The sequence below is a fragment of the Natrix helvetica genome, assembly GCF_964273705.1.
Source record: "Natrix helvetica genome assembly, chromosome: 1".
In the NCBI taxonomy this organism is placed as follows: Eukaryota; Metazoa; Chordata; class Lepidosauria; order Squamata; family Natricidae; genus Natrix; species Natrix helvetica.
Window position 1 is genome coordinate 173,806,555 of NC_138548.1, and position 26,035 is coordinate 173,832,589.

Sequence of the window (26,035 nt, forward strand, 5' to 3'; positions counted from 1 at the left end):
TGTGTTTGTACAGGCTGGTAATAAAATTTTCAGAAGTACAGACTAATTTTGGGGGGGATGTACTTGATGTATCACTTTAGGGAACTAATAGGCTCTGGAGTTTAAAATTTTAAAAGAACACTTCTCTTCCCAGGGGATGAATCTAGAAATGAAGATAAAAAAGCCTATTCAAGAGTAATTAACTGATATATTTACTAAAGCCTATAGGCTATTGGAGATAGTTTACAGAGAGTAATAATCAGGATTAAAACAGCAATCCAAAAGGAAAACAAGTTGAAATACAAAGGGAAGATAAAAGTCACCAGGAAATAAAAATATTTTTAAACAAATTTGTTTACAACAATTTTCTGTGCTAATAGTCCTGCTTCTTCTTAGGGAAAACTGTTCAATGCCATCTGGTAGACTTTCTCTAGAGTGGCGAGTCTTCCTATGATGACAATAGCACTGGAATGTTCTCTGTCCTGAAATTTATTTAACTATCAATTGTGGAGAGCGAGTCCCTTTTTATCCATGCCCTTTTCATCATTCAGTTATGAAAGGAGGTACCAGTGGCACTGGATAGCAGTCTGTTTAAAGGAAAGTCCTAAATATTGTTTGATCTTGTTGGAGGAGACAAGCTGAAGGAGATAGTACACAATTGTACTGACCATTTTCATAAAAACCAAATTTATGGAAGAGTCCAAATACCATATGTGAGATATAAATAAGCTTGTTGGCAACATTTTGATACTATTCTTTTCTGACTCCGTCCCACCTTTCCTTTACCTTGCTAGTTTTTATATCTGTGGAAAGATGAAGACTTGGAAAGAGGGTTGGCTTCCTGAGATAAGGCGGTACTGGGATTCATATATCATACTGTAGTATGGTTTCTTTGTGTCTCCCATATTGTTCTGGGTGAACCAGCTGTTATAATTTAGTGTAATATGTAAATCATTGTGACTCATTACACTAACTCTGGTCAAAAGGGCTTGGTATTAGGTGAGAACTCAGCCACTGTTTTGCTGCATGGGATATTTTTGGAACATTTAGGGACATTTGGAATAGATCCAACATGGCTGTGGAAAACCCACAAATTTTTTGAAACACAAGTAATTCAAGAATTAAAATTTGGCTGAATGTGATGCACATTGTGAAAGATGCTAAGGAAGTTTTCCTCTTGAGACCTGTTTATTCTTGTCTTCTTTTCTTGGTCTCTGACATATTTGTCTGATTCCCATTATCATCTTCAATGTCATAAAGAGACCTTCCAAGAAAGGATATTATTTCAGAAAATGTGATGCTAAGTTATTTGAGAGATCAATGGGATGCAGCTCTTCCTTACCTAACCTATCTTACCTTACTTGACCTTATCTTACCTTATATTTTATCTACTTTGTTTCTAAGGTGTCTAATCCTTATATTGAAGGTTAAGAAGAATATTGAAGATTCTGCTTAATCCAGAGTTTTCAAAATCTCAAAAGTTTGCTAGGTATTTTATATATCCTTCACATTCCGCATAGAAGATAATTTGCATGACTCATTCATGTATCAGCAAAGAGAAGGAATTAATTTGGATCTCATCTGTAGGTATTTCTACGTATAAATTCATCCATTACCTCATACTTAATTTTGCCAGTGCAAGCTTTTGAGTCTGTGAGAGTTTGTTACACATACAGATTTCTTTAAAAATCCGACTCTAGCCCTAAACAACCAGATGAGCAAGGAATCCAACAAGCTGTTGCCAGTGCCTAAATTAACAACATTTTGTCATTTTAATAAGCTGCCACATAAATCCGTTTACAAAAGCTAGCCTTCTGTATAAGAAGCAGATTTCTGCACATGGAAGATAAGGCTTTTAGAGCCTTGGCAAAAAGATGAGCATGGGTCTCTCTAAAGTAAATGTATTGCCAGAAATACCCACTGAAAGCACCTACCTGCAAATTGTTTTTAATTGGTGAAGTTGCCCATGCATGCGTTGAATCCCTACTTTCATAAAATTTGTGAAGTTGTACTTCTTTACTGATAGTGTCATTAAAATGCCTGTTATGAAAAATGCCATGGCTATTGTCTGCCTCAGTACTTTAAAATTATTAGTAAACCAGAAAAAAAAAAGAATAATAAACCATTAAGGAAATTTGATGTTCTTGAAGAGAGGATTCACTATGCCTTAGGCTTAGAATAACCAGTACGAAGTTCAATGTGGAGATTCTCCGTCATCTACACATATAGACTTTTAGCTATCCAATTTGAGATGAAAACCCCTTCAAATGCATGGTGTTGGGAGTATGAACGGATTTCCAGAGAAAAAAAAATTGCAGTCTACAAAAACCATTACCACTACTCAGGTGACCCTGATGATAACAGATAAATCTCCAAATGCTCCAACAACCCTTTAAAAGGATGCAAATGACCAGTTGTCTGCAAGGAATATAAATCTTTCCATTCCCCATCATCCAGTCAGAGCTGAAGATGCTTCTTGGATGAGAAGTAAAAGGTCTTCAAATAAAAATCAAGAAAATCCAGTTGCCTCCTGAAAAAGCCATATTACATGGAAAGTGGCAAAAAATATTGCAAAACACTATTATGTGTATGCAACTGGTTTTAACTGGTTTTAAATATAAGCCTGTTGCTAAGAGCCTGAAATGTAATCATGTGACTGTGGGAGTGATGGGACAGTTGTAGCTTCGGTAATGGGTCGTAAGTAACTGTTTTTTTAAATCCTTTAAGCATTCGATTGTAAGTTAAGGACAACCTGTATACAAAATATGCTTATCGTTGATAAATAAACTTAGCCAAAGTTTGCTAACTACAGTGGGTGAACTAAAACAAAGTTCCACAGGATACTGTACCTTTGTATATGTACAGTTTCACCAGCTGAAGGTAATTATCAGCACAAATACAACATATATATGTGTGTGTGTGTGTGTGTGTGTGTGTGTGTGTGTAGTTTTGATACTTTATTATCTTAGCATTGTTGCACCAGGGTTGCATGGTAGCAGATACTTTTATAGAAACATATTTAAGGGTTTTTGGTTGGTTGGTTGGTTGGTTGTTGGTTTTTTTTTTTTTTTTTTTTGCAGATAAACTGTAAGGTTTTATTTTATTCCTTTACAATATAAGATGGACCATATTTGTATTAAGGCTATGCACTATTATCAAATTAGGCACAATAGAACAGACCTATACATACATATACATACAAGAACTTCCCATACATTTAGATATGAATGTGAAATATACAATAGTTTCAATAAAAATAATGTATTTCATTATAATTGTCTCTTCATAATTTACATTTGTAAGCAACTCATTCATAACATTAACACAAGATCTTTAAACCACTGAGTGATTGAAACCATACAATTTATCTTTCCATTGTTTGAGGACAAATCTTTTAGAAGAGTGGCATGGAGAGTTTATTTTCCTTGCTCAGATGACAATTTCCATTTATAAGATAATAGTTCAAAAGAATGCGGACATTCAAAAATGTTAAATCTCATTTCAAAGTTAATTTAATAGAAGTAATGATTCCCTTTCAGAATATAGCAATTCTTTGACATGACAGAGACATATTTTAATGAAGCATTTATGCTCATTTCATCTTTAACACAGTAATTTATGATTTTTTTGTTCAAAATAATGAAGGCCAGTGTCCAAAATACATTAGATTGTTGCTGTTGAATGAACCATAGTATAAGATCTATTGAATTTTTTTACATAAATATTAAAGACAGTTTTCTGTTCAGACAAAATGGGGATCTACAATTCTTTGTTCCATTCATCTTCAAAGGTTTTTAGATCAAACTGATTTCTCAATAAATGTTATTTATAAGGACTAATTGTGGGTTTTCTTGTCTGAAGATTTAAAAATTATTTCTAATAATTTAGGTGTTTCTAAAGCTGATAACATTGTTTATCTAAATTCAGATATAACTATATGTTATAGTTGTTAATGCAGTACTACCTATAGATAGCGACAGACAAATGATATTTATCTTTTACCATAAGAAAAGATAAAACACATTTAGATGTGGATTTAGCACAAGAAAATAAAATCAAAATGAAATTTTCCAGATATATCACATCACAATTTGGGAACCATTGCAACAATATTATTGACATTGAGTCTTTATTGATTAGCCTTGCAACAGTATTAGAAAATAACACTAGACCATGATTTTTTTCCAAAAGATTTTCTTCCTGAGTGTATTACATAGAAATCATGAGAAATATTAAATTAACTTTTAATGACTATAATATATTTAATCACGTAAGGATTCTGACATGGTGCATGGCTACAACAGGGCTAAAAATGTTTTGCTGCTGATTTTTGTTTGTACTTTTGTTGCAAAGTCCAAAAATAGTTAGCCAGCATTGATGGATTACAGTTGCCCTGATGTCATTTTTCCATTGTGGCAATGTGCTAAGTCAGGGGTCCTCAAACTTTTTAAACAGGGGGCCAATTCACAGTTCCTCAGACTGTTGGGGGGATGAACCAGCTGGGTGGGTGTGGCTAGGTGGTCATGTGGGTGTGGGCAATTTAGCAGTCCATTTTGCCAATTTAGCAGTCCATTACACAATATACATAAATTAAACTTTGATTTGTTTTGCTCCTGGGGGTGTTTTATTTGCTTTTGCTTGCATGTTTCTCTTTTGATTGACTTTTCTTTTTACTAGATTGTTTTTTTTAAAGTTATTTAGGAGTCTAGTGGTCCATTTGAGGAAACTCAGTTTCTCAGCAATTGTTCTCAGCCCCAAGGAGCTTACAATTAACAAGTAGAACAAACCAGGAAAGGCAATGTCTCTCCTTGTTTTGGATGGATGGGAGGCAAGGGACTCAGCCCAAGAGCTGGGCCTAGTTAGAGGCAAAGGAGTAGGTTTATGTCTACTCCAGAACCTAGAAACAGGCATCCCTCAGCAGCAACCTCCCACATACTTGGGACTGTTCCCTGGCCAAGTCACCCAACCAGCATGGGCTCCTTTTGCTCTCCCCCCACTGCTGTACAGTGCCAGAACAGACAAGAAGGAAAAGGGGTGCTTCTCCTCTGGGCTTGATTCCTCTGCCCCCTCCCCAATAGCTCCCTTGCCAAGATAACACGTTTCATTGTGGCTAAATCAGCAACCATGAGACCCAGGAAAGTCCCTACTGGCACAAGGGCCTCCTCTGCCTTTCTAGGCTGAGCTAGACTACCAAGTATAATAGCCTGCCTGCCCCCTTAATTGGCGGGGGAAGGGAAAATGAGGAATTACTAGACTGCCCTGCCATCTCAGAAAGCACTGCCTCTCTCTCCTCCACCCCATCCAGCCCTCAGTTTGGCTATTGAGATTAAGGTTGGCTTCCCTTCTGCCCTGCTCTTGATCAGGGAGCCCATAGCCTCAATCTGAAACACACTAAGTGGGATAGGGGAGCACAGGAGATGCAATTAAGAAAACTTAAAATGTATAATGCTGCCCTCTGGCAGGTGAGGCACTTCTTCCCAAAGCCTCCCTCAGTCGGGCAAAGCCAGCCATGTGAGGAATGAGTGGGAGCAGCCGGGCAGGGGGTAGGGCTGAATCCCACCACTGCGAGGGCTGGAAACATTGTGTCGGCAGGCCAGATGTGGCCCGTGGGCCACCGGTTGAGGATCCCTGTCCTAAGTGATATCTGAAAGATCACCATGTATTTCATTGATCAATAATGGATTTCATTTGTCTAAATCAAAGTAAGCTATCAAAACTAAATCAAATTTCTACATTCAAATTGGTTTAAATCTATTTGAAGACTCGTATGTATGCAAAATTATAAAAAAAACCAGAATAATTACAAATAAATAAAACTGATTGGATCAAACTCATAAATGCTTTATTTTCATGTCATGATTGCCTTGGCTCTGCTAATTCCTGGATAATATGTTTTATATTATTTATTTATATATTCAATTTACATGGCCACACATCTCAAAACATATGCTTTGGGTGGTTAACAAGGAATAAAGGAATAAATAAACCAGGATGCCCATAATTTAAACTTGGCTCTGTAAGATGCAGTCATCCATCATTTACACTGACTGCTAACCTACCTGACATTACAGTTTTTCTAGAGAGGTTTTATAAATTGCAGCTATGCCACACTAGAAGATTTAGTGTTAGAGTAGGAATGTATTCTATTAGGAATCAAGAGAAGATCAAATGTATAAAGTAAAACTGTAAATCTTTCTGTATTCTGTATTAAGGACAGGCAATGAGATCTCATGCTCTTTTTTTAATTTAATGTTAATTGTTCACATAACATCAATTCACACTTAAATAATGTATTCATGAAAATGCTTGAATGACATAATGCAGCTATAACAAACTTAATTTTCTGTCTTTGAAATATTTATCTTAAAACTGAGATTTATCTTCACTGATTGTGAAGATAAATCTCAGTTTTAAGATAAATATTTCAAAGATAGGAAATGGACACTGGATTGTGTCTGTATAGCTTGAAGTGGCATTCAAATGCCTCTTTAGCTGCTATTGAAATTGCCTTTCCTGTTTGTGAGCTGAATTCATTGTCAGTTTAAAATGTCAGGGAGAGCTAGGATGGCTCAGTTTAAAATGTCAGGGAGAGCTAGGTCTCAGTGGTAAAAACTATCATGATAATTTTCAGAGATGATTTCTATTTTGTATTTCTATTTTCAAAAGCTGCATCATACAATAAACAAATTGCATGACTGTTTAGAATTATTTGTTACCCAAGTACACGTATTGTATTTTAATGGTTGGACACAACTGAGTATAATGTGTTGTTTAGAAATTTTTGTCTTTCTTGGTCATAAGAAGCCAGTAAGCATTTGGCAGAATTCTGATTGGACAAGGACAGGAGTAAATCAGTGATATGGAGTAGAAATAAATCCCATCTACCTCCTTTCCTTCTCATAGTAACAAAGTCTTTCTTCTCTAACCTGTCAGTTAGGATCCAAAGAGTATAAGTTGAATACAATAGCAATAGCACTTAGACTTATATAATGCTTTACAGTGCTTTTACAGCCCTCTCTAAGCAGTTTACAGAGTCAGCATATTGGACCCCAACAATCTGGGTCCTCATTTTACCCTCCTTGGAAGGATGGAAGGCTGAGTCAACCTTGAACCTGGTGGGATTTGAATTACCAAATTGCAGGCAACCAGCACTCAGCAGAAGTAGACTGTGGTACTGCATCTAACCACTGCGCCACCAAGGAAATGAAATGTTGGTTTATATAAAGTCTTCAGAGCTTGGGCATGACCTTTGCTTAACAACCACTACTAACCTCCTTTAATAAAGTATCAGACAATTGAATACTCATTTCAGGAATTAGATATTGTGATGCATAGATGGAGATTGAAGATTGAATAGTCTTTGGAAATCTCTGGGAACTTTCTGTGAGGGTAGGTGCATATAGGTATATAATACGCAATAGGTATCTTTTGTGCTTGGTATATATAGATGCAAACACCTATTGAATGTGTTTTTCTTGTGTGTATATCTAAGTACCTAAGTCTTAATTATGTGTATTTTTTCCTTTTGCAGATAAGACGTGGATGCACACTCCTGAAGCTTTATCAAAGCACTATATTCCTTACAATGCAAAGGTGAGGTCTGTGTCTGCTAACTTGTTTCTACTAACTTGATAGCTCGCAATTTTCTAAATCAGATTGCTGTTGTAATTACTAAAGACTTCATTCTTTCAGGGGTAATTTGTTGGGTTCATATGGTAGAAGAAGACAAACAAAGTGCAAGTGGCATCTTTTTCCCCCCCTTTTAAACAATAAAAGAATATGGAAATGGTTAAGGTAGCTCTTATCAGAGTTTGAACTGATACTGCAGAGGACTTTTGAAATTAAACTGAAGGCCACATTACTTCTAGGACCAGGAACTATCCATTCATAACATTTAGACATTTATCATTTTCTTTTGTAAGATATGGGACCCTTTGTGCTCTCTGAATTTGGTTTTCTTGCAGACATTTCTTTACCCAACTAGGTAACACCATCAGTGTTAGAAGAGAGTAGGATTTGCTTTGTTTATATACAAGTGGCTTGCCCTATCTGTTTTGGTGGGAATCGTCTGGATAGTTTCTTGAGTGGGATGTTGTTTATTGTTGGATTGTTTGTCTGATTTGGTAGTCCTTTAATTGAGGTATTGTTACTGCTTGATTATTAATCTAATATTAATCTTGGTATTAATCTCTACTTATCTAGGTGTTGATTGCTGGAGAGGTGTAATGGTGTCTTTGTTTCCTTATTAGCTTTTTGACTGTCTCTTTTGAATGGTATATAGGTGTTATTTATCCCTATGTGCAGGGGTGAAATTCAGCAGGTTCTGACAGGTTATGGAGAACTGCTAGCGGAAATTTTGAGTAATTCGGAGAACCAGCAAATACCACCTCTGGCTGGCCCCAGAGTGGGGTAGGAATGGGGATTTTGCAATATCCTTCATGCAGGAGTGGGGAGGGAATGGTAAGTTTGCAGTATCCTTCCCCTGGATTGGAATGGGAATGGAGATTTTTCAGTATCCTTCCCCTGGAGTGGGGTGGGAATGGAGATTTTGCAGTATCCTTCCCCTGCCATACCCACCAAGCCACGCCCACAAAACTGATAGTAAAAAAAATTGAATTTCATCACTGCCTATGTTGCCATTTGATGGCAGATTTGTCCAAGTGCCATCTGAATGGTTTGGTCTGAGTGGCTTAGTCTAGGATGTTCACAGTTTCTCAGTTGAAACTATGGTTAAATCTGTCCATGTGTCATGAAATTAAGGACTTTTCTTCATCTCTTCTGATTGCTACCATGATTGCTCTTATGGATGTGCTCTGCTAATTTCCTGCCAGTCTGTCCTACATAGTGGTTGTCACAGTCTTAATCCTGTCAATTGTAGATGACTGTTGTTTTTTGTACTAGGCTACTGGAGCTTTTGGTTTACTTAAGTTTTTTCAGATCTTTGTTGGTATGTGTGCTAAAGTAATGACATGCAGTTATAGTTGTTGGTGGTTTCTGAGATGTTTTTGATGTATGGCATTATTATGACCCATGGTGGTACAGTGGTTAGAGTGCAGTACTGCAGACTTCTGCTGATCACCAGCCGCCAGTAATTTTGCAGATCGAATCTCACCAGGCTCATGGTTAGAGAGGGCTGCAAAGCACTATGAAGTGGTATATAAGTCTAAGTGCTATTGCTATTGCTAGTATCCTTTTGACAGCTTGTGTTGGTTGTGCAGTAGTGTGTTAATGGCCAGGCGCTTTTAATAAAGAGGCGTGGGTATCCATTTTGTTGGAAGATATATTATTTTTCTGATGTTCAAGGTTGTTGCAGTGTGTTTTTACTCATCTAAATAATGTTCTTGCAGAGCTTTTCTTGTGGGAATTTGGGTTGTTATTTTGATAGTGAGCACTTGGTTGGTGTGGCTGCTTTTACAACAGACTTATGTTTCTAATTTGCCATTATTGTCTCTGCTGATATGGGTACCAAGGGAGAGTACAGTTGTTGTTTCTTCTTCCCTTGTGAATTTTATTCCCTTGAATATGCAGTTGATTGATTCATGAGTTTTCTCTTTTGTAAAAATTACTAGTCCTCCTTTGACCCTATTGCTTCCTACTGCCTATCCAGATGGCAGAATAAGCAAGAGTTTTCTCTTTCTCAGTGTATAAATAATTACCCTGCTCAAAATCATTGGACAGGAGAGATTTTAATTACCAACCTTTCCACTTTAGTTCTTTCCATACAATCAATAGTATAGTTGTCTTACTATTAATAGGAAGAAGTTCTATTGATCAGGATTATGGGAGTGAAGGCAGAACTTCAACTTTCTTTTTTTGTTGCTGTTTGCAGCAGAGAAATAAACTTCATAATCAAAAGGTTGAGGAACAAGGAAGCTTCAATTGCCCATCAAAGAGTCCATTAGTATACAGAACAAAAACGTTCAAGACTATTTGGTAGCTGGAAGAAAATGCAGTCTCCTCCTTTTTCCATGAGAGAAATTAACTTTCTCCATTGCAGCAGGGAGAGTGTCTTTAAAAGCCAGCTTTTAAAGATTCATTTCCAGTCTCTTCCTCCTTATATGCTATGTTCGGATAGGAAAATGTCATGCATATATAATCTTTATGGACCTTTGGTTGATTATGTTGGAAATGGTACTGCAATAAATAAAAATGTGCATGACAGTAAATAAAATATGTTGGAATACTACCTGTTTGAAAATTAAGAAAAAAAACCATTGACTGTATTTTCTGTTGTGCACATATCATGAATATTAATTAATATCAATAGAAACTATCTGCACATACTGTAGATCTGGAAACTGATAGCTAACCACAGATATAGGATCAACTAATGAGCTTGAAATCACAAGAGTTCACAGAACACTTCCTACATTCCATTATTTCAATAAAAACAATATTTATACAGTATTAAAATTATTAACATTGTATTGTTTAGATAACCTGGCATTTTGGAAATAAAGAAAAGAGAAAGAAATATTGTATCAATATTAATTACAATTTAGGATATTGATACAAATACTTGACTTTTTTATGCAAAGTGATTTGAGTGTGGCTGTTGACCAAGTGAGTGACCATAAACTTGAATGTGTGAGTGCATGCAATGTCTTGTTAAATTTTCTTGTTTCTTGGTAATTTTTTTCTGAGATTTTACCTAGTAAGAAAAGTTATGGTTTCATTTCAAATTTTAATTCCAAAGTATACTTTGTTATACTACATTTATCTTTCCACATGTGATAAAACGTTCCTTCTCTTTCATAGCACCTCCAACATTTGTTGTTATCTTAAATATTTATAGAGTTGCATAAATCTGTAGAATATTTTGTACTAATTTTCCTTTAGGTTATAACCTATTGCATGTTTTACAGCAGGGACGTGCGGTCAGGGGAAGCAGGGGAGGCAGAGCCTCACCTCTCTTCATGAAATAATAGTATATAATAATAATATATATTTCGTCCCATCCCTTTTACACGGCTTCAGCTAAGTTCCGGTAAGGAGAAGAGCTTTTGGGGAGTGAAGAGGAGGAGGAGGGAGGAGGAGGAGGAGGAGGAGGAGATGCACGCGCAGGGCGGTGCCAGCTGGGCAACCGGCGGAGGCAGGAGAGTTCTCGGAAGCACCAATAACCTTCCAGCCTCCGCTGTACTTTGCGCGCTCCTCGCGACTGCAATAGATGTCCAGAAGCGGCTTTTGTGGCTAATGGGGTTTGGGCTTCCAGCCCAACAGCCCCTGCCACTTCTGGATGTCTATTGCAGTCGCGAGGAGCGCGCAAAGTCCAGCAGAGGCAGGAAGGTTCTCGTCGTTCCCCAGTCACTTTCGAGGACTGCGGAGCGCGAGCCGGCAGAGCACCCTCAGGAAGGCGGGGAATGGGATCATGTGTGCTGGAGGCTGAGGCAGCCTGAGCCTCCAGCACACGTGGTCCCATTCCCCGCCTTCCTGATGACGTCACCAGCCTCACCAGCCATAAACCTCACAGCACGTCACTGTTTTACAGCAGGGGTGTCAAACTCAAAGTGCTTAGATCTGGCCTGTGGGGCTGGCCTGGAAACAGCATAGGACTGGCCTGTGGTGCCTCTGCCACCGAAAATGAAGTGTGCAGCCCCCCTCCCCCCGGCAAGCTTCGTTTTCACTGGCAGAGGGCTATCAAAACAAACTAAAAACAAAGCAAAAGGAGAAATGTTTCCCCTTTTGCATTTAAGCATGCAAGAAGGGAAAGGAGAAAGGAAAAGAGGAAAGACAAAGAAAGAGATGGGAAGAGAGCAAGGAAGGAAAAATAAGGACAGAGGGGAAGGAAGAGGAAAGGAGAATGAGAGGGAAGGAAAAAGAAAAGGAAGGAAGGAAAGGAGATTATAATGACAGTGAGGGAGGGTCTCAGGGAAGTCTTGCCTTAGCACTTGCCACCACAGGTGCCCCCAACACAAGTCCATGTCACGGCCACCCACAGCCACACCCTCCATGGCCACACCTACCCCCGGCCACCCCACCTCTAGCCCTTCAAGGTCAAACACAACCCTGATGCAGCTTTCAATGAAATTGAGTTTGACACCCCTGTTTTACAGATTTAATTCACAATTCTTCCCATTGCTGTGCTGTAACACAACAATGCTTTTTAAAGCATTTTTATCCATTTTATTATATGGTTTTTCCTTTCTTCTGTCTGTGCGTCAGGACTAAGTAAAAATTTGCATCTGTATCCTCACAGGTGATGTATGAGTAAGAAAAAATATTTTTTTTCTTAAAATCCTTTTTCCTTCTTGATGATATGAGAGGAAAATATGACAATATTTCACCTTTATCTACATTTTTAAAGTTCACATTTTGTGAGAGTCACTGAAATCAATCAGAAATAGCTATTACAGCAAAATGAGCAACTATGTTCCAATGGGGTACTGGATCAGGCACTGGATGCAACACTTCTCCAGATCCAAGAGAATTTAAACTATAATTTTAAGTTCATAAACCAGAGAATTTGATTTAATGTATAACATGTCTTTTCAAAACTACTAGTTCTCAAATTCACTATGTCTATTCAGCAGAAAAGAATAAATGATAGAATAAAGCACTATAATTAATTTAGGATCATAGGACCTTAGGTAACTTCAGAAATATAGAAATACATTGTCCAAATTAAATACAAAGCTCACATTTATAATTTATAAAAGTGCATGCTTCATATGTAATCATGATCTGTTTCTGGGAAGTACACATTATAAATTTATATTGATCCCCAAAATAGTTGGTTAGTTTCTGATTTAATCAACCTATTATGCTAACAATCTTCTTGGTTTTTTGGAACGAATACAAGTCTGTGTTTTATAGAAAATTGGTTACAGGCAAGCAACATCTGGTACTTGGAAAGCACTTAGAAATAAAGCTGCAATTATTTTGGCAGACATAAGCACAGTATACTATGATGAAAGGAAGATTGGATGGTAAGAACAATGTTAATGTACAATGAACATTCACTAGATGTTTTGCTGCCAAAGTAAAATGTAGTTATGAAGCTTAATTAATTTTGAAGCTTCATACAACTTATGTACTGTGCAACTGTACCATTTCAAACATAAGAAATAGAAATAAGTATTTAAATGCATTGCATAAAATACTCATTATTACTGATGTGCCAGGAACAGGGTCTAGTCTGGAACTCCAGAAATAGTTCGTTTTAGTCAGGTCACTTTGAAGATGGGCAGGCAAGGAAGAGGAGCCACATCACGATGACACAACGTGCAGTCTCGACACTCTGAGACTGCCGTTGACACTTTTGCCGCTGGACGGTCCACCGTCCCGTAGAGATGGTGACCAGGAAGACAAAGCCTCGCTGGTCTCAGGAACACCGCAAAGTCCCTGATTGACCCAAGGGAAGTTCTTCAAGCCGGCGGTAAACAGACAGCCCCAGGCTGATGAAGTCGGGATGGCTCCGGAAGGAAGGAAATGAAAAGAGAAAGTGAGTCCATCTGGTGAGATTTTTTTTCTATTTTGGGAAAGACTGCCCAAAGAAACCTTTTTTTAAAAAAAAAGCCAAATTAGATCCTCAAGCAAGAATTAAGCTGCAAAATTAATTAATACTGGATTGCATTGGAAAACTTTGAAGATGGGCTATGAATCCCAGATATGATAACAAACTTTGAGGTAAGGTAATGAAAAATAAAGAGCTTGATTTTACACAGGGGATATGGGTACAGAACAGAGATGGGTTGCTCCCAGTTTCGGCCGAACTGATAGTGGTATTTTGGCCTGGGTCACAGAAGCAGCAGTTGTTTAGTAATGTGCGCGCATGTGTGCAGTTCACTGTAAATTGTTCTACATATGCATGAAGAGCAATTTACATTGAATTGTGTGAGCACACACACAGCACACGCGAAGTGAACCAGTAGTAAAACGAGGAGCAACCCACCTCTGGTGCAGAATAGTTAAAACTTGTTTTCTTATTTTTCACCAAGTTATAGGATAAACATTAAGTTCGTATAGATCTCTATATGAATAAGATGTGCAAACATTTCTAGAAGCAGTACACAGGGGACAGAATTTGGAGAAATTTGCAGTGATAGTAGTTCCTATGGGAAATAAGAGCCATATGTTTTAGACAGACGGTGGAGTTTTTATTGCAAAGGAAACAATTATTTTCACAAAGAATTGTTTCCTTTGCATAAAGACTCCTCAATATTGTGCTCCTTCTAAAATATGTACAGGGAAAGAGAATGAGATGGAAATCTAAATGATGGTGGTACCGTTTTTTATAAAGTAAAAATTTTAGTAGGTTAGATTAGGTAATAAATACAGTATAGACTCATGAGTGACAAACAGGCGAAAAAGTATGGAGGTAGATATTAGCCACAAAGATTTCTCCTTATTCTAAGGTGCCATGTTTGGCCATTCAACAATCACACAGTCATGCTGATTCTGTGTTGGTCCAGTATGTTTCTTTCTCACAATGACATTTAGTATAAATTGCTCATGACATATTTCTTCTTTTTGGTGAATTGATTGTAGCTCCATTCTTTACAACATGGTAGAGCATTTCATAAACAGATAAAGACTAGCTCTCACTGAGGCCCAGAATCAGAACGTATAGTCAAGACCAGCAATTTGTCCATGGAAATATGGAGATCGGTTCCAAATTCCCTCTCTTCAGGGTCAAAGCTAAGGTTGAGTATTTTGGGAATAATCTATTTGAGTATCTATCTTCAAATTTTCAGTCAAATAGAGATATTAATACATGATTCAAATGCTTCAGGAGAGGCAGTTTTTAATAGGGTTTGGTTAAGGCATCACACTAAAGCTGGGAAATGTGATTTCTAGTCCCACTTTAGGCATGAAGCCAGTTTGGGTCTCTTAAGGTCACTCCCTCTGAGCCCTAGGAAGTGGACAATGGCAAACCATTTCTGGGAAAAAAAAAACCCAAAAAAACCTTTGCAAAGAAAACTGCATGGTTTAATCCAGGCAATCGCTGGGAGTCAAAAACTGACTTGAAGGTACACACACAAACATAAATATTTCAGAGTCTTTGAAGCAAACGAAAAGCAATATTTAGATTGAGTACACTGTTTGGAGGAGCATGTATAGCTTTCATTAGTTTAAGGGCTATAGTTCCATTATATGACATTTTAGGGTCCATATTCCAAAGTAGGCAGAAACAAGACTCAAAGAGAACTGGTAAATAAACACTGCAGAAGAAATGAAATGGAAAACAACTGGAAAATCCATGGGTCGTTGCGGAAAAGAAAAAATGGGGGGGATGGGAACCACTAAGGCCTACCACATAACATACAGCCTAGAAGTCAAATCTTTTGCAATCTTAATTTAGAGAATGTGGATGACATGAAGAAGACACTGTTTTTTTATTGTACTATTTCTTCTAATTAAAGTATACATATAATAGAAGGTTCAATGTAAGAAAGAAATCTTGCAATTATCTTTCCATCACCACCACCACCCTTTTCCTGTCAAATTAATGACAGTGGGGTGGATGCATTGGGATTTGCACTGGGAAAAGTTCACAACGGGACTACTTCTCTGGTCTTTAAAGTGTGCTTCTAGAATGGAATTTTAAAAATGCCAATTCCCATGTCCAGCCTGTTTAGTCTCTAGCCAAAGACATTATCAGGATATTGAGCAACTGGAATAAGCTGTTTTAATAATCTTATGCAAAGAGGTGTGCATGTGATTTGTTTTTTTAATCCTTATCTGCAAAATCGGTGATATTTAATAGTGGTTGGAAAAAGAAGTGAGCTTTTATTGTATATTTGTGTTGCTATATTTGGTGTGTGTGTCAAAATTCATATCTCTATAGCAGGGATGTCTTGTCATCACAGCAGCATCATGTGACATATCGGGACTCTTTTCCCCTTTGCTAAACTGCTAATCTGGCCCGCAGGCCACGAGTTTGATACCTCTGCCCTATAGTATTCAAGAAAATCCACAGATGTTCCATACTTTCTCATAAATTAATGCAAATGATAATGTGTTTATATCTGAAGGGCTTTTATTTTTCAGAAGTAGCAATTGTAAATAAAAAAATAAACATGAATCGAGTTTCTAAAGACATTTTCACTTTCCATATGTGTTAGTTCAAAGTTTAAACCTACCTTGTGAATGCTGAATTTATATTTCATAATTGTTGGTATTTTTAGTTATTCAAAGGCTGTCTTTGTAGGCTGTTTAATTTCTTTTTAATCTTTTGATTAAAAGTGGATTTTGTTATAGGATATATTTTATGATATTTTATAATAGCCCAGCATTTTATTCATTCATATCAATTAAAAAAATATGTTGTTTATAAAACTCATTCCCTGTATTTAGGAGTTGTTGTTTATTCCTCCACAATATACTAACTAAGAGCGATGTTCAGATGGCTGAAATTGGCTGAAATTCACAAAAATCAAATATGCTATGGTGAATTAGATAGGTAACTGCAGTACAGGAAAATATTTTTTAACTTTGTTACGTTGGCTGTAACTTTAAGCCACAAGCTGATCAATTAAATACCATTAAACATCTGCTTCTCTCTCCCATTAAAATCAATAGTGTGTTAGGCTGTTATTTTGCTTCACAAAAACTAATATATCATTGTTTTTAATGACATAGTAGCTTTCTACGTACAGCAAGGCTACTTGAACCTGGCAATATCGCAGCCTGCCTAAAATGATAAATGGATTTTTATGCCCCCTTATGGAAAGAGAGAGAGATACAGAATGATATAATGATAATGGAAAAGCTGTTCGTGATAAATGGTCAATGTATGGCTACATCCTACTTTGTTTGCACAAACCTGTTGTGGGCAGATGCAAGGAAAGTGAGAAAGAATTTTACCTGCATAAACCTGATTAGATTTTTACCTGTAAATTTGTTGCAACTACCTGGGGTGTCATCACCCAGTTAGAGAATCCCTGATGCATAGCTAGGGCTGTCCAGAGGTGGCCTAACTCACTTTGAAGATCAAATCCAACACTCTGATATTAGACCATATGGCCCCAAATAAGTCTAATTATTTGACTCATTCCTGACTCTGGAGCTTGGCTCAAATAGAATAGTGCATTCTGTTTGGGAGGATTCTCTGTGTGAGCTGCTAAAATCTCATCTCTTAGGCCTGAGTTCCTCTCTTCATTTAACAGAGAAAGTGCTTAAGGATCAGTTGTGGCACTGTAATTATAATCCTATTTTTAATACACCAATTTAGACAGGTGGGTACTCAAGCTTTATCTAATGAAGTGATGTGCAGAGACTCAGCTCAACAAATTCCTCCCGCCATATGACTGAAGAGACGTACTCCAAGCTATTTTCAGAGTGGTGAGATATGCTAGCCATTTGATTGGTTCCATTTTCATACTTTTCTGGCCTTCCCTTCTGGGACTAGCAACCTTGGAGGTTCCCAAATCAGGGCACCTGTGTAGTCCAGTGCTGTCTGTCATGGGTATCTCTTATTCTTTTAAGCACAGTAGCTACCTTGCTCAGGCAGCTCCCATAGCATTCTCAAAATGACGAGTAAAAAGGCATTGGTCCTTACCTGAGACGCCTCTTCTCGTAGGGTGAAGGTAGCATCCAGACTGGGTTGACCTTCATCCACTCATTGTGAGGACTGAGCCTGACAGTTAAATTAAACCACGCCCCCTGTCACTAGGCAAAAGTCCAGTTCCGACGAAGGATGTCAGACTCGATGCTTCATCGCCAACCAGAAATCAGTAAATCAATGTCCAGCATAACAGTTTAAAACAATTTATTTCAGTAAAAATGTCTAAAACCAATAACACTTGTACATAGAGAAATCCGCAATGAGAGCACCCCCCCCCCAACAGATGTCTATAACATAGAACCAGTTCGTTATGGGAGGGGCTGGATGCTACCTCCACCCTACGAGAAGAGGCGTCTCAGGTAAGGACCAACGCCTTTTCTCCATAGTGGTGGAGGTAGCATCCAGACTGGGACGTACCAAAGTAACCCCACTCTTTCTCGTCCCGGGTGGGTCATAACTGGTCCTGTGCAGTGCTTGTCCTGTGAATGGATTGTAGCACCCTGCGGCCAAAAACTGCATCTGCAGAGGCGAAGATGTCTAGCTTATAGTTTTTAATAAACGGAGAAGGGGTAGCCTAAGTTGCTGCCCTACAGATTTCAGCCAAAGATGCCTGGGCTGCCCAGGCCGCTGATGTAGCCGCACTCCTAGTTGAGTGTGCAGTCAGCCGACCTGGTATAGGTATGGATTGAGATTCGTAGGCCGTTGCAATACATGCAGCAAATAGTAGGAGAGGAGACCTTGTTACCCAATGAAGTTGGCTGAAAGGAGACAAAAAGAGCATCGGATTTCCGAGTCGCAGCCGTACGCTGTAGATAAATCTTAAGGGCCCTCCTGACATCCAAGGTGTGCCACTTGCGCTCCAGAGGATGGACCGGATTAGGACAGAAATTGGGCAAAATCACCTCTTGAGTCCTGTGGAAACAAGAACACACCTTGGGGATGAAGGAGGGGTCCAGGCGTAAGACCACTCGATCAGCATGGAAAACGCACAGCTCCTTCCTGGACGAAAGAGCCTGCAACTCTGAAATCCGACGTGCCGAAGTTATGGCCACCAGGAAGGAAACCTTTAAGGACAGAAACCTGAGTGAGACCTCCCTCAGAGGTTCAAAGGGAGCCCTGGTCAATGCGTCTAGAACCTTGGTCAGATCCCAGGAAGGGTACCTATGGACCGCAGGGGGCTTGAGATTGGATGCCCCCGAGGAAGTTGCGCACCATGGGTAACTGGGCAAGGGAAGGGGACCCCCACATGCCAAAATGGGAGATATGGCCGCCACCTGTCTCCTGATGGTATTTGGAGCCAGACCTTGTCCAGACCATCCTGCAGGAACTCAAGCAGTTGTGGTATTGTGACTTGGGCAGGGTCCAAGGACTTGCCAATGTCCCAGGCACAGAAGGCCTTCCAGGTGGCATTGTAAATCCTGTCAGTGGATGGCCGTCTCGCGGCCTGAATGGTGTCAATGACCCTGGGGGAGAATCTGTCCTCCTTTAGGACGTTCCGCTCAAACACCAGGTAGTCAACTGGAACCACTGAGGGTCTGGATGTTCCAGCGACCCCTGATGGAGGGAGATCCTGTCCCGAGGGATCCTCCAGGGCCTGCCTACAGAAAGTGTCCGCAGGTCGGCGAACCAAGGCCTGCGTGGCCAGTGTGGGGTGACCAGCACCACCTCGGCCCCCTCCCTCAGAATCTTTTGCACTACCTTGGGCAAAAGGGGCAAGGGCGGGAAGGCGTACAGAAGGCCTTTGGGCCAGTGACATCTCAAGGCATCCGCCACTTCCGCCCGAGGAGCAGGGTATCTGGAAAAGAACCGTGGAAGTTGACTGTTCTGAGGGGTGGTGAACAGGTCCACCACCAGCATACCAAACCTGCCCACAATGTCCTAAAATAATGAGGGGTGCAATTGTCCAGAGTCTCGCGGCTGAGCCAGTCCGCCTGCAAATTGTCCACCCCCAAGATATGTTCCGAGGTGAGGGGCAGCAAGTTCTTCTCTGCCCAAAGGCCCAGCCTCATGGCTTCGTCCATGAGAAGCCGAGATTTGGTGCCCCCCTGGCGGTTGATATGTGCCTTGGCAGACACATTGTCCGTAAGCACGAGGACATGCTTCCCCGTCACCGACGGGAGGAAGTGGCGTAGAGCCAGGTGGACCACCCTCAACTCTATCCAGTTTATGTTGTGGGTGCGGTCCAACTGGTCCCTCTGGCCCTCTGCTACCTGTGCCTGGAGGGTGGCCCCCCCAGCCGAAGAGGCTGGCATCCGTGGTAACCGTCAGGAACTCCTGGTCCTTGAAACACAGGCCGTCTGTTATTGCCTGAGAAGTCCACCAAGTGAGCAAACACTTGACCTTTGCCGGAACCTGAACCTTGGCCAGTGAACAGCTCAACAGCTTGAAAGGTAAGAGGAACCATTGAAGTTGACGTGAGTGCAAGCGAGCCCATGGAACAATCCCAATGGCAGACACCATGGTACCCATCAATTTAAACAGCAGTGCCAAAGAGCACCTGTGCGACATGGCCACCTGACCTGAGAGGGAGCTCAATTTTTCCTGCCTCTCTCGGGAGAGGTACACTTTGCATATCTCAGTGTCAATCAATGCCCCTAGGTGGACCAACCTGGTGGATGGGCGCAGATGGCTCTTGGGAACATTGATGGAGAACCCATGAGCCTGGAGAGCCTGTATAGTGGAGGCGACGTCCCTCCGAGCCTGGCAGGGGGAGGAGGACTGAATCAGAATGTCGTCCAGGTAGGCCTGAAGCCGAATAGGCACCTCCCTGAGGTCAGCAACCAAAGCAGCTAGAATCTTAGTGAAGACCCGAGGAGCTGAGGAGAGGCCAAAGTGGAGGGCAGTGTATTGAAAGTGCTGCCCCAGGTATTTGAAACGTAAGAACTGCCTGTGGCATGGCAAGATGGGGATGTGGAGGTAGGCCTCAGTCAGGTCGATGGAACTCAAAAAATCCCCTTGTCTAATTGATCCCAAAATGGTATGTGAAGAATGCATTTTGAAACGTTTGTAACAAATAAACCGGTTTAATCGTTTGAGATCTAAAATGGCTCCCCAGCCCCCCGAGGCCTTCGGAATAACAAACAGGATAGAATAAAACTCCAGCCCGCATTCCTCCATTGGTACCGACTGTATGGCGGAAATGTCGAGGAGGTGCTGGAGTGCCTCCAACATGAGGTTCCTGCGAGCTGGGTTGGAAGATACGGGGCAGGCCCTGAAAGAACTAGGGGAATTGGAGAAACACTCAAGGGCAAGCCCTTGCCTAACTGTAGATCTGACCCAAGCATCAGAGGTAGTAGCATCCCAAAAGTGGGTGAACTTTGCTAACCTACCCCCGATAGGGTAACTAGATTTGGAGGGCCTAGGTTCTACGAAAGTGAAAGAGCCGCCTGGCAGATTTCCCGCGTTGGAAACGGTCAGACTGAAACCTCTGCCTGGAGGGAAAGCCTCCCTGTTGCCTATAACACTGTATCCCATAGTCCGCCCCCCAAAAGGAGGAACCATAGTTCTGGTTCCGATAGAATGAACCAGTGTCCTGGCCACGGAAGGATGAGCGCCTGGGGTAAGGAGCCGGGCGGTTGAAGCCCTTCTTTGGGGCAGATGGAAGGACCTTCCATTTTTCTTTGTTCTCAATGAGGTACAGGTCAAGGGCATCCCCGAAAAGAGAACCCCCCTTGAAAGGGGGAGAAGCCAGCTTCCATTTGTGGCGAGCATCAGCCTGCCACTGACGAAGCCACAGCAACCTTCTGGAGGCCATGGAGGAGGCCATTGACCTGGCGGCGAATCTGGCCGAGGTCAGAGTAGCGTCCGACGCAAACTGAATCACCGCCACCAACTTGGCAATGTCTTGATGGGACCGTATGTCGGACACCGGAACGCATTGTTGCAGTTCCTGCAGCCACAGTAAGCACAGGCGGGTGAAGAAAGATGCCACAGTAGCGGCCTTTATTGCCCAAGCCGCTGCCTGATGACCCCTCTGTAGGGTCAGGTCGGCCTTTTTCTCTTCCAGTTTGAGAACGTCCTCTGGAACCCCTGGCATGTGCGCAGGGGTGTAAAGGGCGATCACCGGAGCATCAATAGGAGGCACTGCCAAAAATTGGGACAGTTCGTTGGCCACATTAAAGAACCTCCTGTCATTGGCCGAAGGATTGGGCCCCGACGTTGGAGCTGCCCACTGTCGCTGGATTAGGCCCACGTAAATTTTGGGCATTGGGACAACCTCAGTTGGGGGTGTCTGCTCTGCATACAGGGACTCTGCACTCACCGTCGTAGGTCGAGGCATGGTCATTGTCTGGAGCCCTATCTTGGAGGCTGCCTTGGCCTTGTACAAGAGAGAGGGAAACAGGGCAGGAGGAAAAAGGCCAGAAAGGGGTTTCTGGTCAGGGTCTCTGCCCTCATCCTGAGACAGTTCAGCCTCCCTCAGTTCTCCTTCCTCTGACCCTGAGGAGTGGTCTGATTCCTCCTGGTCAGAAGCTTCTGGTTCAGCAGGTATGGCTACCTGGGCAGCAGCAGGTGGCCTTGTAGCTGTGGCCACCACCTGCCTGAGAGCCAGGGCCTGTTGCTGTTGGAAACTGGCCGCTATGCTCTGGGAGATGACTGAGTTTATAATGTCCTGGAAATTGGGCAGAATCATTGGTGCAAAGCCACCCTGTGGCTGTCCCATAGAACTGGAGGTAGAAGGCAGAGAATCCAGTCTCTGGACAACAGGAGGCAACTCCATTCCACCCCTGGTTGGCTTGAGAAGGACCCCCAGATGTTGGAGACATTGATTGGGGAGACAGGGTTAGTGGGGTTGTCATTGGTCTGATTGCCACCCAGAAAAAGCAGAAGGGAATACTGTCCTTGGGGCAGCTGAGGCATATCACTAGGTTTAGGAGAGGATGTTTTCTTGCTGGCAGCCTTAATGTGTAAACGATCTAAGGCTTTTTCTTTCTGCCTCTCATAATGGGAGCTGGCTGCCTTTTTAGCCTTCTTTGCCTTTTTGTCACTGTCTGCCTTTGCAGACTTCTTACTTTTGCTGCTGCAGCCTTTTTTTTTCTTTTATCAGGGCTGGAGGCTGGCTTGCCAGGCTTTTGGCCTTAGAAGCCTTGGAATGGGGCTTGACTGATTTTTTTATGCCCCTTTACGGTGGTAGTGGCAGCGGAGCCAGAGGGAGCAGGATTGGGAGATGGAGAAGGGTCTCCCTGCGTAGAACACCATCAGGGGGCTCGTAGTCGCCTCAGGAGCAGAGCTGTGAACAACTACTGGCAAGTTTGAAGCAGCGGCGGCCATTTTGGATTTGGGCGGAGAAACGGCACACAAATGTAAAGAAAATGGCGGTTCCCGCCTTTTTTAACTGCAGACGATCGATCTGCTGCAGCCTTCTTTCAAGAAGCTTCCCTGAGGAACGCACTGCTGTTTTAAAAGTATTGTTTCTCTTTAACTGGCTTGAGCCCGGCTGACAGCTGAGGAGAGCTGTTAGTGTCAGAAATTTATAGGTAACACAGCGTCTCTGGCCAGTGCAGGTAATTAATTAGATAATTAATGGTCTTCTTCTCCTTTTTAAAGAAACACTCAAGCTGCCTTGGAAAACCTTGTGCTCCCGAGGGGGCTTAAAGGCTCAGATCAAATAGGCTACTGCTCCCAAAGGGGCTTCTCTGGCCAGTGCAGGCAATCAATTAGATAATTAATGGTCTTCTTCTCCTTTTTAAAGAAACACTCAAGCTGCCTTGGAAAGCCTTGTGCTCCCGAGGGGGCTTAAAGGCTCAGATCAAATAGGCTACTGCTCCCAAAGGGGCTTCAGCCGATCAGAAAGATCTCAAATAGCCATCAATGCACCAGTACTCACAACAATTAATCAATTTATCAGAAAAAGGCGATGATGCATCCGTCCTGTTTGTGGACTGAGTCGGAACTGGGCTTTTGCCTAGTGACAGGGGGCGTGGTTTAATTTAACTGTCATACCTCTTCTATACAGCCTCAGTATTTCTGGATGGCCTTCTTTGTTCTTCAGTTGATACCTGAAAGGCCTGTGTCCATGATTTTCTCTTTTGCCCCACAGGTTTTGATTTGGACAGCATGTATAAAGAGAATGGTCAGTTGCTATTCCAAGTGTTTACTCCCTTGCCCATCAGAGGGACTTTATGCAAATGAGCAATAAGTATGACAAAACTGATTTGCTTCGTCCTTTGGCTTTGCCCATTTTGGCACAAATAATAAAATGTTAGTCATAGCCTGACAATGTTTGAACTGGAACCCCATGATTAAGCCTCCATTTTAGGTACCAGTAAATAGAAACCTATCTCTCTCCTTTTTTTTTTTTTTTGTTTTGTTCCTTTGTCTCTATTTTGGTGGTAGTTACTGACACAGAAAGGATTCAAAAAAAAAATCATTGCAAAACCACTGCAGTCATGTGAATTCAGTTCTTATGGTCATTATTCTGTTTCAACAAGGATCCCATTTAGTTGTTTTATGTCCAGATTTTCTGAAATACTCAATTGCCTCTTTCATCCTTTGGATTAATAACTTTATAAAATAATCCATATAGTTGTGACATAGTAATTAGCTTAGAAAGGCTTCCATCCCATGGTCCCCACATCAAAGTTCTGGGAATGGAAGAAGAGAATGCTAAAGTTCAGAAGAAAGTAGAAACTTGTTTTCTCTTTATATCCAAAGTGTGTTTCATCCATATTCTGCAGTAGTCTGGCACAAAATAGTGGGTGTTTGCTGTTCTATGCCACATTCTGTGCTATAAAACCAAGCTGTAAAATCATTACTCCTTAAAAGTTCAGCAAAGAGCTAATTGGAAATCTTAATTTAAAATCAATTGTACTACCATTCATGTGTTTCAAGCATGGTAATGTTCCCAGATGAAACAAAGTTTAAAAAGCAGCTGTTCAAAGGATGGATTGAGTGTGGAATTGAAGAATGCAAAAATAGCAGATTCTAAAGCACCTGAGGGCAGGACAAGAAGCAATGGATAGAAACTAATCAAGGAGAGAAGCAACTTAGAACTAAGGAGAACTTTCCTGACAGAACAATTGTTAGAACAATTAATCAGTGGAACAACTTGCCTCCAGAAATTGTGAATGCCCCAACACTGAAAGTTTTTAAGAAGAGATTGGACAACCATTTGTCTGAAATGATATAGGGTTTCCTGCCTGAGCAGGGGGGTTGTACTAGAAGACCTGCAAGATCTCTTCCAAATATGTTATTCTGTTCTGTTACTCTGTTAAAATTAACACTAGTGTTTCTCCAACTCTACTATGTTCATAATATAATGATTTTTCAGTAATTGTTCTCCGGGTGTTAGACAATCTATTTCTGATTCTGATGTTCATGTCCCTTTCTCAGCTGGGTTGAGAGGGATGAGCTCAAAATATATTTCGATCATTACCTAAATGATTGTTCATTATTCAGAACCGTTTTACATTTCTCAAAAACTCCCCTGAGAGATAATTCTGAAATAAATCCAAGTAATCTTTAATATGTAAATGACATTTTTTAATTAAGTTATGTTTGTTAACTATTGTAACTTAATGTTCTATATCTTGTACTTTTATGGTAGGCCTTGTTTAGCAACTGCCTTGTTTAGCAACAATGACCAAAAACTTTGGGAGAAATCCTCACATTTACAACTTTTGCAGGCTAAAACAAAACATAGCTGAAGTAAGATTGTAAGCACAATCTCAGTTTCACTTAGGAGCTGCTGATGTTCTCTAAGCAAGGACTACCTGCACCTAATACCAGTGGTGCATATTGTTGGAGCTTGTTTATACTTGACAGATAAAAAAAAAAAGTACATCTATAGTATTTCTATAGATGCCTATCACGAGCAAGCTCGGTTCTTACTATCAGATTTTATATACACACTGCATTTGTTCTCAGCAGGGGAATTAATGAATCCCTATTTACCCTGTCAAAAAAGTATTCTACAACAAACAATATATTTTTTCTTTTTATAGTTTATATTTGTAAACCTCACACATATTGGAAGACAAAAGAGACGTAGTGCTTCATGAATATATACAGCTACTGTTTCCTGACTTTAGTGCTGGTTTGTCATCTTTTGAGCCTGGTGGTACTCTCATTTTAGCCAAACTAATAATCATCAATTTCCTAAGAAGTTATATCATGGCTCTGGTGATCCTGTGACATATAACACCTTAAATTATTGCTATGCATGACTCATTCCTGAAGCTGAAATCATATTTAATCAGGATATTTTCTCTTCACGTGTTCTTTAGATTCAATTATTCCCTTTGCTCAGTGGAAGCATATCAGTTGAAAAAGCAGATTTATGTATGTGACTCATCATGAAATATGTCTCACGTAGCTTCTATGATATTATTAGAGTGCTTTTGAAGATTCAGTATAAAATATTGATGCAAGCCCAGTGCCTTTTCAAGGTAATAGTTTTAATTATGGATGGTTTTATTCCCCCCCCCTCTTAAGTTTCCCAGTAGCCCTGTGTTACCCATAGTTTATGTATGTGTGAAGGAGAGTGCATGTCTTGCTTTGCAATGTTAATGTGCATAAATATACCAGAATAGACTTCTTGAAAGAGCTCACTTC

General features: G+C 40.7%; 1 protein-coding gene across 3 annotated transcripts in view; it reads left to right on the forward strand.

Moving 5' to 3' along the window:
- The window catches only part of GULP1 (GULP PTB domain containing engulfment adaptor 1), a 159,127-nt gene that overhangs the window by 82,429 nt on the left and 50,663 nt on the right, over window positions 1-26,035 (forward strand). For all 3 annotated transcript variants that reach the window (XM_081934176.1, XM_081934178.1, XM_081934177.1), the window contains exon 4: window positions 7,511-7,572. In XM_081934176.1, coding sequence (XP_081790302.1) covers window positions 7,511-7,572 — 62 coding nt within the window. The remainder of the gene's footprint in view (window positions 1-7,510; window positions 7,573-26,035) is intronic.